At 43.9% G+C, this 14,582-nt stretch overlaps 1 protein-coding gene across 8 annotated transcripts in view; it reads left to right on the top strand.

Annotated features, from left to right (window-relative positions):
* The window catches only part of LOC124955358 (transducin-like enhancer protein 4), an 85,476-nt gene that overhangs the window by 57,543 nt on the left and 13,351 nt on the right, over positions 1 to 14,582 (top strand). For 6 of the 8 annotated variants that reach the window (XM_047509702.1, XM_047509729.1, XM_047509720.1 and 3 more), the window contains 3 exons: positions 432 to 569; positions 3,938 to 4,217; positions 7,738 to 7,763. The exons of 1 other annotated variant lie outside the window; for it this stretch is intronic. In XM_047509702.1, coding sequence (XP_047365658.1) covers positions 432 to 569; positions 3,938 to 4,217; positions 7,738 to 7,763 — 444 coding nt within the window. The remainder of the gene's footprint in view (positions 1 to 431; positions 570 to 3,937; positions 4,218 to 7,737; positions 7,764 to 14,582) is intronic. One more of the 8 variants, XM_047509684.1, reaches the window with a different exon arrangement.

Raw genomic sequence — 14,582 nt, forward strand, 5'->3', positions numbered from 1 at the left:
TTGGTCGATTTTCATTTCCGCACGTATCCAGAACGGACGACCAACGATCAGCTATTTTTCTCTCCTCGAACGAATCGGTATGCTGGGGTAATTTTCGAATTGTTGCCTATCTCGTATGAGTTCAATTTAATTCTCGTTGGTTCGTTCCAGCCTGAGGGTACCATAAAATACAGTCGTCGGACCACCGCCACCTGCACTCCTTTTCCTCGTAAGGAAACGTTAAGACGGTCCTTGCTCCTCCTTAACGATCACGGTTAAAGCGCTTTTAGGATCCTAGACGCTCGTCTAGATTTTCTAGAGGGTCGTACGTGATCTCATTCTCTTTCTCTCTCTCCCCCTTCCCATTTTCGTGTAAAATCTTGAAACGTTTTCGTTACTTCTGAAATGAAAATCTAAAGAAAAAATAACCTGTTCTGTTCTTCTTTTTTCAGACGGAAATAGCAAAAAGGTTGAACGCCATAATCGCACAGATTCTACCCTTCCTCTCTCAGGAACATCAACAGCAAGTCGCCACTGCTGTTGACAGAGCCAAGCAAGTAACCATGACCGAGCTGAATGCTATTATCGGGGTGAGTACGCGCCAATGGCGGATAAATTAATCTGCGCAACGTGTGCCACTCAGCATGATATTATTGATTATGATTGCATCTACTGCCGAGCGTCGTTGAAACGATATTAAAGCGTATATCCGACGTAAAGCGCGGCATGCTCGTACATACGAGTGAAACGTTAATTGCGGCTCGCTCGTGTGGATCGTATTTCGTATTGCCAATGTATAGAGAATAGTCCAAGGTAAACGCGATTCAATGCAAGGATCGCATTATTGTCAATAAATAAACGCGTAAATCGAGAGATTTAGATACCGACCGATTATGTCTCTCTAATTGGCGATACAATTTTATGTTTACTTACAATCATTCTATATCGCCTAAGGCGAACGAAACAAGTTGGAATGTAATAATTATTGTAAAAAATATATACATATACGTATACATATGCATATATATATATATATATATATATATATATATATATGTGTGTGTGTGCGTGTGTAGATATAAACGCTAGAAAAATTGTCAAAATTCGTAGATGTAGAAATCGAATGAGAACCACTGCACGATGGTAAGAGGAAGCCGATGCACGCTCGAGGAATCCGAAAGCGGACGGATGGATACGATCCTGGCGAATCCGAAATCCTCCTCAATATTGCTCGAGCACTCAATTTCCTCCCTATTAAGCCGCCGGCTTCTCTCGACTCTCTTCCTCCGCCTCCGTCTCCACCTTCTCTTTCCACAACTACCACTACTACCACCACCACCACCAGCATCGCCAGCAGCATCACCTCCACCTCCTTTCCCTGTTCCTTCTTCGACTTCTCTCCACCTCTTCCTCTTCCTCTTTCTCAGCCAACTCCAACTCGAATCTTACTGCGAGTCTTCCTGCCGGTTTCCAGACCGGATAGGTTATAGTGTTATGGCGCACGAGCACCGACTAATCAGCATTCCTACCTACCCTCCTTCCTCACCCTCTCGAAACTACCATGGATCCGCGGCGTTGTCGGGGTACGTGCGGCAAATCCTTAGCAGGATCCCAGGATTCTCTGCGCCTTAACTCTCTCCATCCCGAGCTCGTTCCGTTTCTCTCCCCCTCCCCGGCCCATCCTCCCCCTCTCTCAACCGGCCGCAAGCAGATCGAACGGAAAAGTCGAAGCTTCGCTCGAGGCTCATCACCCCATCCACCCCTTTAGTAGCTTTCCCCTTTTAATTGATACTGTGCAAATGATTGCCTTATTCCGGGAATATTCGTCGAATCTATCTACGAAATATTCTGTCCAAAAATAGAAGTATCTTTTATTCGATCTAAAGACGTCAAAGTAAATTTATTCGAAGTAGAGTGATTCGAGTTCGTTTGTCCCGATGATGAGCTCGCTATAAGAAATAATTTCATCTTTGCTTTCTTTCGACTTTTTACTGGATGACTCACAAAGGGGGAAAAAAATAGAGAAAAAAGAAAAGAGAAATGACGAGCGTCACCAAGAGCCATTCTCGGCTTGGTCGTCGACAAGTCGCACAGCTGAGGATGCTTTTCAAGCGGCAACGACGCGTGATATGGAAGAAGGTTAAGACGATCTCCTACGGTCCTCCAGTACTATCTTCACGGTTAGCCGAGTCAGCAAGTGGCGACTCTGATGAAAAGTGCTGAGGATGAGACTGGCAATGGATGCAGGTGCACGAGGAATTTCGAGCCTCTTCGTCGTTGTGACTGCTTTTCTTGTACAAAGAGAAGGGGAGAGAGAAAGAGAAAAGTTACGTGCATCGCGATCAGTAGACATTTTTTTAAAGCGGCTGACTTATCAGTATACCGGTGTAGTATATCGCTCGAAGACGACGAGAGAATCTTTGACGGAAGTCGACGCTCGATGGAATTTAATCGCAGTCGTAAGGATAATCCTCGTGCAAAGGCAAGACGGCGATTATTTCCTCTCTCTCTCTCTCTCTGTTTTGCCTCTCTTGCTTGAGAAGAGAGAGAGAGAGAGAGAGAGAGAGAGAGAGAGAAGTGGCAGGCCTTAGGTGTGGCAGCTTCAGGTTCTCGGTATTATTATCGCTGCAGAGAGTAGAAACTCGACGAACGTTTCCTCGGGGCTTCCGGCTTTCCCAAATCTCCAGCAACGTTTGCGAGAGCGTCTTCTCTCGCAACTCGAAGTGGTGTTCCCCTCCTTTCTCTTTATCTCTCTTGCACTCCACCGAGAGTTACCATCCCCTTAGTCTCGACACGACGTGGCCCCGTGCATACATGTCGCTCTCCCTCTTCTCTGTTTGTATGTTTTGTGGGTGGCTCTGCTCAGACAGCCGCTCGACGCGAGGTTATTATATCGTTAAGCCATTTAATTATCTCGGCAAACTACTCTCAGGAATATTCGCCGGGGTCTGCCTTAACGCGTGTATACTGTAGAAGCAGAGAGAGAGAGAGAGAGAGAGAGAGAGAGAAATAGAGATAAAGAGGTAGATAGATAGAGAGAGAGGGAGAGAGAGACAAAAGATTCTCCAAGGATTGTACGTGAAGCGTTTTAACCCTCGGCACCTCCGCTACCATTTCCTACTTTAGCGTTTCTCCATCTCCTTCCGTTCCCATCCGCTTTTCTCTACACCGAGATTCACGAACCGTTAAAACACCGCTGAACAGCTTTACAACTTGTCTGTTGGCTAAAAATTACTCGACACCAAGAGAAGAGGAGAACGAGCGAACTAACGAGGCAACTACCGGCAAAAGTACCTTCACGCTTTCGGACAAAGTTTTTGGTGACGTTCGCTGCAAGTGACCGCATAAATCTCATGCTCTGTCTCCCTTTGCCTTTCCTTCTTTCCCTTATTTCGCAGTCTTGCCCTTTTCCGTACCGGAACGCTCGGTTATTTAAAGTTTCTCGGGTTAGCGCGACAAGTCGTTATATATCGCAAGCACCGCGCCATTTTAACCATGCTAGAAGAGAGAAAATAATAAAGTCAAATCGGTAGAGAAAAGGCAAAGGGTTCGGTAACGATTACTTGACTGTACTAAGGATACACCGACCAGGTCAATGGTTAAAGCGGTCTCCCGCAACTTTTTCAACGAACAAATTACTAAGTTCGTGCATTTTGCTTTTCGCAAAAATGAAATCGTTTGATCTATTATAACGCGTAAATAAGAAAAAACGAGTTTCTCGTATCTTTAATATTGTAACTCTCATCGAACTATTTGTCGTGGGAATTTATTTTCTTATGCAACTACCTAGATTTGTTTACGTTTCTCCAATAAAGACATCTAACGAAAATGAGTACTTACGAGCGATGAATTACCTTTGAAAATTTTTTCTTTTCTTTTTAGTCTTTTTTTTCCGACCGAGCTTATAATCATCCAAACGATTCCATTCTGCTTCGTTAACATTGTTTCTTATTTTCAGCAACAGAGGCCCGATTTACCGAGGCTTCTTCAACAGATGCACGCTCAACAATTGCCACCGGGTGCCGCGATGGGACCTCATCCAGGAATTCCCGGGCTCCCAGGATTGGGACCTGGCGCTGGTCTGCCAGTACCCACCTCGGCGTCCGCGGCCCTTTTGGGACTTGGTTTGCCCCCAGGTGCTGCAGCAACTCCTGGAGGTTCTGCGGCTCACCCTCTTTCGATGTTGACCAAGCCGGACCTTCATCGAGGTCAACCGGACGATCTCAAACCTAACGGAGGTAAGCTTTATAATGTAATAAGATTGGTGGTATGTAACGGGGGAAAAAGAAAAAAAAAAACAGAAATAACACATTTTGTTGCAAGTCGCGTGAATCGTAATATCGTATTTATCTTCAGATTCGTTCCGCTAAGAGAGATTCCGATTCCAAGAGATACTCTCGTTACAAACTTCGTCGTAGATAAACGTCGAGGGTTCGACTTACAAAAATTGCTGGTCCCGTGTCTCGCGCATTTCCTGCTTCTCCTTTTGAGTATCTTACTCGCACGAATACGATCGGATATGACATGAAAAAACAACGAGATCGTCGTCCACTTCGAAGAATGGTTAGTCATCTTATTTTCACTGATATCGTTTTGCTCGATCGCTTGTTTTATACGTTCTTATCGCGGTATCGTGAGAGGTTAATTATTACAAGACGAAACGTTTTTCGACTTGAATCATCGACTTTTCGATACGTAGTTTGAAAGTAATGCGAATCTCGATCGAAAATCTAAAAGTCATCGATGGTTCGCAGTACTCTTTGGTAGAACGAAATATGTACTCCGTGACTGGAAAGCCAAGGATGACGCAAACGATCGTGCTTAAGTCTCGATCTTGACCTCGCTCCGGTACTCGCGTTGACGTCCTCACCCTGTATATATCTTGTACGTACCAGTGTTAGAACGTTCACACTGACAGAATCGTGAGTGAGAAAGAGGGAACGAGTTGTACCATCTTCTTCTCTCGCGCTTCAGTTCTCTCCTTCGTCCGCCCGATGTCGTCTTGTTCAGCCTCGCCCATCTCTTCTTTTTCCTCTTCTTCTTTCTTTCCTTCCGCTCTCAAACACACAACCACCCACCCACCCACCTACACACACATACAACAGAGCCTTTCTTTCGCCTCTTCAGCTATCTCTCTTTCCGTCGTCGTCTCTCAAGAGAGCACTTAGAATCTCCTCTCAACACGAGAGTACTTCCGACTCCTCCCCTCGTTCCTTCCGACTCTAGCTACGTTCTCGTCTAAAACCTTCACGCCCCTAAGCCGCTTGATCCCTCCTTCTTTGCTCTACCTTCTCTCTCTCTCTCTCTCTCTCTCTCTCTCTCTCTCTCTCTCTCTCTCGTTCACAATGTATACGTATCTGTACCTACGTATGTCTCTACGTTCTTTTTGGCCACACTCCATCCACCTCGACCCACACTCGTCTAACCGTGTTATACTCCTTTACCCGATGTAACCTCAGAGCAGTTGTTATACGTTGTTTCGCGTCTTTCCAACTACGATGTCGACCTCTCATATAGATACGAAAGACCGAATGAAGACTTCTTTTGGACGAAAGAATCTCGTTTTCCAAAAGTCCTTTTTTCTCATTTCATTAATTTACGTTGTCATGTATTACATGTCTTTCTTTTTTTTTTTATGATGGGACTTCGACTAAAAATGTCATATTGATTGAAACTGTTCAAGTATTATGTTTTCACATCAACATGGATCAAGTGTAAGGGCTCGTCAAAGGCCATCCCGAAGCCTTTCGATGGCCTTTCTCGAAGAAGCAACACGGTACGTGAGCCTAGAACATTAAATGGCTAGCAATTTTTATCTTGACTGCGTAGCGGAACTTCTACCCTCTCCTTTCCGGGACATTGCCTCGGGCGAATTGTTTCTTCCCAAGGTTGTTATCGTCTTTACCGCTCTGCCCGGCTTTTTCTTCCCATCGTCGACATAATATCCGTCACGAGCAGTCGTCGGATTCGTTTTTACTCGATCGCTCGCGGCGTAACGACGATTTCGTGGCCGATCGCAGTAGACCGGACTCTTTTACGGACGATTAGAAACCAGTAGCGTCGCTCGTATTACCGTTTTATCGCCGACTCTGTCCACAGAAACGGCTTTTTCAGATAAATAGAGAAAGAGACAAGGGAGACCTGGAGATTGGGTTTTGTTTGTATTTTTGTTCTTATATATATTTTTTTTCTTTTCTTTTTTTTCTTTTTTTTTTTTTTTTTTTTTTTTTTTTCCCTAAGCCTGAACCATTTCAATGAAAAAAGTATAACGGCCAAAGATAGAAAATTCAATGTATCTGGAAAAGAACTCGTTCTATAATTCCTTTCGTTTTTCTTATCCTTTGGTATACCCGTTTACGCGGGAACTTTCGAAACGAGCTACCTAGCTATCCGTTTTTTCAGTACTTAAGTACTTAACGTAAACTTCATCTTCGACGAAAAGTACTTTCTTGTATTTGCGATAAGGTAATAGATTTTCATCGTTGAGGTTGATTCGTAGTCACGATTCGATTCATCGAATTCAAACGTGACTCTTCCATCCAATAATTCGTAAGAAGGCATCCTTTGAATGGCTCTTCGGAAAGTACTCGGACAAATGCCGGTCGAGTCGTTTTCTTGGATGGCGAACGACACCCTTACTGGTTTTAGTGCGAAATTATGCGCGCTCTTCCGCGTCCGTTTACGAGGCAGGCCAAGCCACGAGGGAGCTCAAGGAGAAATCTCCAGGGAGAGAAAGGGAGTTCCCTTGGAAAGGACAAGGAAGGGAGAAGATGACGAACATTAGCCAGGTTTACGGGGGACACGCTTGCCAGTAACTACTCTCTCTCCCTCTCTCTCTTTCTCTCTCTCGTTTAGAGGAGAAGCCAACGTGTATCTGGCCAGTCTTCTTCCAGCCTAACCCCTCGTTCATCCCTTTTCCGGAATGCAGCATCCGTAGTAGACGTTGGAACGCTCGTATACGAGTTTACCCTTCCCTTCTACTCGATATCTACTTCTTCTCTCTTCCTCGGTAATAGCCGGGAAATATGAGGAAATTCTTCCGGTCGACCGCATCACCCTACCGTAATTTGGTGAACCGTAAAGCGAGCAAAAAAGATCGGGAGCGACCTTCTTCTTTTCTCTCTCTCTCTCTCTCTCTCTTTTTTGTACAAAAGCACAACGACTACGTTAAGCCATTTAACGTATTTAATCTATAATCCGTAGAAAAATAATTCGCGAAAAAAGAGAATAAACGATCGTATGCGGCTGCTATGTGGGACGAACGATGGTCGAGAGAAAAGATATCGTTAGGATATTTCCTGGGAGACAAAGTGTACCTATCTGGAGGATGAGGAGGATGGGGAAATCGAGCGAGAGCAAACTACGAACTCGGTTTCTCGAGGACAAAGCTTCCTCCTTCGGGCTCTTCTTCCTTTCTCCTATCTTTTTCTCTCTTCTCTCTCTCTCTTTCTCTCTCTCTCTCTCTCTCACTCTCTCGCGCGCGCGCTGTCTCTTTTCTTCTTTTCATATTCTCGCTCCTCCAACTCCGTCCACTTTCTTCTCGGAAATTCTCAAGAAGTCTGACTCCCCTTTTCTTTTCTTTTTCCTTCCTTTGCCGTTTTTCCTCTTTTCACGGAAAAGATCCTGTAGATGTACCGCTGACTCAATTTGATTCGGTCCTCGGATAATAACGAAATAAAATAGCACGTAGCGTTATTAATATAAATATAATTGTTAACAGGATATCGCGAGAATTGATTTTTTTATTTTCTGTTTCAGGCCTTAACCCAGCCGAGGAAAGGCATGTAAGTATACTTACTATGCAATACTTTTAATTCTTTCACTTCTCGATGTACTTTCCTTTTCGAAATCACGCTAATATCCACATTCATTTTATCGATTTATCGAAACGTAATAACTGCAATACGACGTCCTTGGCAATCTCACTATTGGCGAAGGACAGTGATCTTCGATATCGGAGCGATGCCAAACCTTTCATACAAATACGTTTTCTGAACTTGTGCCAAGATACCGCGAGTAAACGACGATCTCATCGGTTGGCCCGCCAACGTTCTTCGTTCAAAGAATCTACCGAATGGAAGGGAAAAGAACGTAAAGGAGGATGAGTCAGAGAGAGACAGAGAGAGAGAGAGAGAGAAAGAGTAGAATTTGTCGGTGGAATCCGTAGAATTCAGGAAATTCCACTCGCGATCAATCTAGAGGGGAAGTGAAAGAAAGAGAGGGCCCGGGAATACGTGTAAGTAGGAGTAAGCACGCTTGGCTGCCATTTAAGCCGCCGTCATTATCTTGCGAGTTCCAATTCGACTTTACGTCCTCGCCTTAATCCCTCCTCTTGATCTCAAGAGACTTCGCAAATCGCTTTCGACGTACCAACGAACTGTTCGCATGTAGAGATATACATGTATACATACATAAGATATATATTTGTAAGTATTTACATAGAGATATGGGTGTACTTACCGTGCGTCGATAAGATATCTCGATTTTCCCCGCAAACGTAACGCGCATTAACGGAACTTAATCATTTTTAAGATCGGCCAAGCGACAAGCACAAATTTTACCTGCGCGCTTTCTCCTTTGCTTTTTGATTTCTAATTTATGTACATAGATGCGAGCGTTCGGATAAGAAACAGTAGGAAACACACTGTAAAGAATCTTTTACGAGATTCAATCTCATAATTCTTTGGCATAATGGTGTACGCGCGTCGAACATTCCAAAATGGAAATTTCTTCCGTCGGGTAATGGGCCAAGCGTTGAAGACGATTATTGAAATGTTACTTCCTGTCCCGATAGATATTCCATTAGTCTCGATCGAGTTACCGATTATCCTGCCTTATTATTTCTCCACTTTCTTCCTAGAGAATGAATTCATTCTTTTCTTTTATTCTATCGTAGAGTGGGGTTATGCATATATTTTATTGGAACATTGGTAAAAGATCGATCGCGATTATCGTCCACTTGTCCGACACGAGTGAGGTGATTTCGATTTTAATTAAATTTACGACGAGATATCCGGTACAAGTACACTTTAATATACGAGCAATTTGAAATCACGTCGAAGATTATCTTCGTAAATTTATCGATGTACACGCTAATCTTTTCCTTTTTCTCTACGTAAATTGATTATAAAAGTTTGCCGCATGGAGAACATTTGTTTTAACTTGTTTTTTGTATTTTTTTTCCTTTTTCCTTTTTCTTTTCTTTTCTTTTTTTTTCTTTTTTTCTTATTTTTTCTTTTCTTTTTTTTTTTTTTTTTTTTTTTTTTTTTTTTTATTGCACTTTACGGCAGAGAAAAAAAAAGAACTGGGAAAGCACGAAGAGAAGGAAACTCGTAGAAGAGCATAAAAAAGTTGTACGTTCGAGGGGTAATTGGCTTTGACCGCGAGAGTGCTTAACGAAATCTGGCAATGTAATTTCATCCCTCACCCTCGTCTCCTCTGGACGAGGAGAGAAGACGCGCATAGCGGGGAAAACGACTTCGGTCGCGTAAAATTTCACCTCGTAAAAGTGATTAGACCGCCGCTTACGTATCGGCGAGGACGGAAAGGTAGAGCAGCGAGGGACTGAGGAGGAGTAGAGGAGGAGGCCGGAATGGACGTAAAAGCCCGACCACCGGAATACAGGGCCGTAAAAAACTCGTCGTCAAAAGCATCCCCTTCCGCTTCGAACGTACTCTTCCCTCCGCTCTAACCGTCGGCGGTATAAAGCACCCGCTGGCCCCGGCGCTCGTTTATTAAAAGCGCTCCAGGGAAGCAAAAAAGAGTGGAGAGCGCTCTAGGACGAGCTACTCGTGCAAAGCTTCCGTTTCTCGAGACCAGCTCGAGGATAGTCCCATGGCACGGGAGATCGATCGATCTATCTATATCGATCGATCGAAACTTTTTCTAGCGCAAGTATCGTCGAATTAAAGGAAAGATCTCGTTCGAAAAGCCATTTTTTCTCGCGAACCCCCTTTTCCTTTATGGAAGCCTACTTTTCTTTTTTCGTTCTTTTCTTTTTTTTTTTTTTTTTTTTTTTTTTTTTTTTTTTTTTCTTCATGCTCTCCTCGTCCTCCAATAATTTCCATCCGAACGTCGAAAAAGCTTCGATTCCCGGTTCCGAATACGTTAATACGATAAAGTATATCGGATCGGAGTGTGAATTAACGAGGAAAATCACATTATGCGCCTACAAATATTTATTCGTCTTCACGCTTCATATTTAGCACTAAACGAACGAGGCGGTTCGATGTTGGCCCATTGTTTGCCAGGTTTATATTTGCACTCTCTCTCGCACTACCCTACCCTCTTCCCTTTTCTTCGTCCCCTCGTCACCAATCCTTCTTTCCACATGATACGATATACGTTCGAATAATCGCGTTTAATGCGAAATACGAGAAGCGACGGTAATCCATATTATTTGGCCGTGCCACTTTCGTTAAAACAAATAATCCGATAAAGCTTATTTCATTTCTTCTATTATATTTTTTTATCGAGCGATTCCCCGTTCTCGAGGTATCTTTACTTCGTAAGAAATGAAATGGAACTGGCCTCGCGACATTATTGGATAGATCACCGATCGTTTGCAATTAATTTTGCAGAATAAAATCGCTAAAAAAAGGAAGGAGATGTCGCGAACGGCACGGTAATCCTGCGAAATGAATCCGAAACGAGATTACAGCAGCCCGAACCCATTTTCCGTTATCGCCGTACGATAAACTATTTTGCGCGAATAAAATAAAAGGTAATGGGAGTCGCATAAATCAAGGATGGCCGACGCGTCGAACGTTAACTAGCAGTCGTCGAAACGGGTCGCGTTGGATCGCGATTTTTCGATTACGCTCGGCGAGTTATTCCGAGCGTAAAAAAAAAAGAAAAAAAAAAAAAAAAAAAGAGAGAGAGAAAAAAATAAAAAAGAGAGACTTTGCGCGTAATTACCTTTTTCGAAATACGAAACTCCGCTCGCAATTGGAATCGACCAGTGGTGCCGGTCGGTCGGTCGGTCGGTCGGTCGGTCGGTCGGTCGGTCGGTCGGTCGGTTGGCATTTTAGCAACGAATACACTTGGTATAATTCGTGCGATTTGCCAGCGGCACTGGTGGTGCGCGGTTGGTGGTCGATAATTAGCGCGCGGTTAATATGCACAATTATTAAGGATTGATAATCGGACCTGTGCGTCCATTACATCGGCATGGAGATAGATGATAATAGGTTTCCATCGATATTGACCTTCCTTCCGTCTTTCCCTACCTATTCCAATGTTACCTTCCTCTCATCCATTCATCGTCGACGTCCCAGTCGCTTTTCTCGCTCTCTCTCTCTCTCTCTCTCTCTCTCTCTCTCTCTCTCCCTCTCCGTTCTTTCTTTTTCCCTTTCTCTTGTTATCTCTTCGATTTTCGAAGGAGAAGAAAGAAGCTTTCTCGTATCTTAAATGGAAAACCGTCGACGGGATAAAATGCTACTACGTTATTATTCGTGCGCCCATTTCTTCTCAAGGGGAAGCTTTTTCTTTTTCTCTACGGTACTGCTTGTATCCTACCCCTTCGTCTTATCCGTCTATACTATTTCTTTGCGATTTCTCGAGCCAAAGAACAAAAGTTTTACGTCGAAGAGAATAAAAACAGACAGAAGGAAAATATCAGAATGAAAAAGTGCGAGTAGAAGAAGAGAATTGTCTCTTAGCGATCGCCGGCTTATAACGAATTCATGGAGGTGAGTACGACCGGCCTTGAGTGTGAAACGAAAGATAGAAGTAAAAGCAAGAGAAAAGAGATACGAAGAATTATGGAAACAGAGGGAATGAGAGAGAGAGAGAGAGAGAGAGAGAGAGAGAGAGAGAGAGAGATGGAAGATTTATTTATCGAAGCGAATCGTACCACTTTTCCTTTTTGTATGAAGGTGACAGAAGAAGAGTTGGGTGGGGTACCGGGATGCCGATTTTTTTTCTCTCCTGTTTCATCTCCTCACCCACCTCTCCCAACGTTGCCCCTAGAACTTAATTGAATTTCACGATACTTACGCTCGATCCGTGAGGCTCGCGGTAAATTGTCGCGAAAGCGGGTGATGGTAGTGGCCCCTCGATGCCAAGCGAGAGGAAAGTCCTCGAGGCGAGGCGCCGCATTAATTCGTTCGCTCGAATACGAGAGTGGAACGCGGAGGAAGGGATGAGAGGAGGAGGAGGAGGAGGAGGAGGAGGAGGACGACGAAGAGGACGCGATTTTCTGTTTTAAGCTCTCCATCGTGCGACTCCAACGAGTGTAATTAGTGCCGTGTTTTGCTGTAATTGAAATCACCCTCGTCGTTTTCGCTTACTCCCTCTCCCTCTCTCATTCCCTTTCTCCCGTTCTCTCTCCTTTTGAATCGTTCGTTCCACACGATCGACGCCAAAAACAGATCGATGGATCGTTGAATTCCATTGGTGACTCAAGGAATACATACGTACGACATACGTACGTGGCCCGATAATTTACGTCGCTTTTTATAAGAACAAAAATGTACGATCGAATCGTGTTCTCTTGGCGACGAAGCGAGTTAGCCGAATACTTTTAACGAGAACCGTCCGGTATCTCGTATTCGAATCAACAGGACGAGCTTGTAAGTATCTTTGTAGATTTAATTCCTTCTTGTTTGGGAGGAAAAAAAAAAGAAAAAAAGAAGAGACTATGAAGAGAAAGGGAAAATGGAGGAAGATGGCATAAATCGCGAGGATAGCGAGAAGGTGGAGGTAGCAGAGGCGTCATATCGATCGTAGCGCCCTATCTCGTCGTCGGGTACCTCGCTCTTTCCTTGATTCGGCCATTTTTCCGGCGGTTCGTCTGCCATTGGTCGCGAGCCTCGCGATGGAGGTACACTTTTTCCAACTTTTCTCTCCACCTCCAGCTCCTCATCCTCCTCTTACCCATCGACGCGCCTCTCTTTCCCTCCCCTTTTTAATCCCATCACAGAGTCGAGCGCTCACCAACGAGTCTGTCGTCCGGAGGTCGGTAAATTAAATCTCGAATAAAGTGCAAATAAACGAGCGCGCGTGCGAGACAAGGATGCGCTCTGCTAGAAGCTGTAGAAGAGAGAGAGAGAGAGAGAGAGAGAAAGAGCAAGGGGTTGGTCGAGGAGAGAACGAGGGTGGTCGAAAGTGCGGTACAAAAAAACGTTAGGGAGGGCGTCGAAAAAAAGACTCGTGAAAGAGAGAGGGTCGTGTGGCGTGCGGAAAGACAGGAAGAGAAGAAGAGCTAAAGAACGAGAGAGAAAGGACCAGGGGAACCGAGGGTGTAATTTATTTTAATTAGAGTGGCTGCATTATGTAAGCGAGAGAAGCACCGATGAAAGGGTTTGAAAGGGTCGAGAGATCCTGACACCGAGCTACGAGCGGAGGAAGGAGGAACTCTTCCTCTCGTCGTTTCGCTTTATCCGCGAACTTCCTCAAATGAACTAATTCGCTCTTGGCCAAGGTTGCCTCAACCCGGTTCGGCGATCGCGTTTTATTGTACCATAGGGGAACTCGTAATAATTCTCTGTCGAACATCATTATATTTAGGAGGACGAGTTTACCTTGAATGTATCGATGAATTAGCAAACATCTTTGTAAGCGTTTTCGTTAATTATAAGGGTGAGAGGAGAAGACACAAAGATATACAATATGTATACGTGCGTATATAATACGTACAAAGAAAGAGAGAGAGAGAGAGAGAGAGAGAGAGAGAGAGAGACAAAAAAGACTAAGATCCGAAGTGTAAGTACTCTCGTTCGATGAGCATGCCGGGAAAGTACCGATTTCCCTTGCGTTACCGACACCTCTGATCTCGTTACGGACGCATTAATTAATTTACAAGATGGCGATGGCGGCTGACGGGGATGGTATAAGTATAAAGGAGCCAAGAGCCACCTTACACGAGAGTATAGCGGTAAAGAGTGAGATAGAGAGAGAGAGAGAGAGAGAGAGAGAGTAACAGCCTGTTACGTTTTAATTACTAATTGAAACGTCGTCCTAGTAGCGCGTAGACTTCCCTCTTCTTGTACCTTCTTTTCTACGTTGTGATATACCGCGTCTTCGTCTCCTCTTTTCCACTTCTTTGCCTCTCACCCCTTTTCTTTTGGATTTCAATCTTTGCCACGGTCTCTCTTCCGACACTTTACGTTTTTAAATACCTACTTTCGAGGAGTCTCCTTATTTCTTTATTTTTCCTTTTCTCAGTTCTTTTTTCGTTCTTCCATCTTTCTATCTTCTCCCCTTTCTTCGCCTTACATTTGACTCTTGTAAAAGGAGAATTCACCTTCTTCCTTCGGTTCAGAGAATGGATTTTACCTAAAAACGCTACCCTCTTTCTGACATTAATTAATTAAAAGTACCGTGCTGCCTTCGTAATATTTAGCGACTTCCCTCTTTTTTAATCCTTCGTTTACTTATCTGCTTTCATTTTCTATCTTCAGACGCGTTACTTACTTTCCAGCTCGTATATCTTACTCTCGTCGTTTTCCACGCTCGTAAAATCGCGGAAAATTGCTATGGGAATTATCGTCACGCTTTTCTATGAAACTCCTTGAGTCTATCACTCGTATTATGACGCGAAACAAAAAGCTTCTCTTTTCGTTTATGAAAAAGAAAAAGAAAGAAAGGAAAGAAAAAAAAAA

Source organism: Vespa velutina, chromosome 1 (assembly GCF_912470025.1).
Source record: "Vespa velutina chromosome 1, iVesVel2.1, whole genome shotgun sequence".
Taxonomy (NCBI): Eukaryota; Metazoa; Arthropoda; class Insecta; order Hymenoptera; family Vespidae; genus Vespa; species Vespa velutina.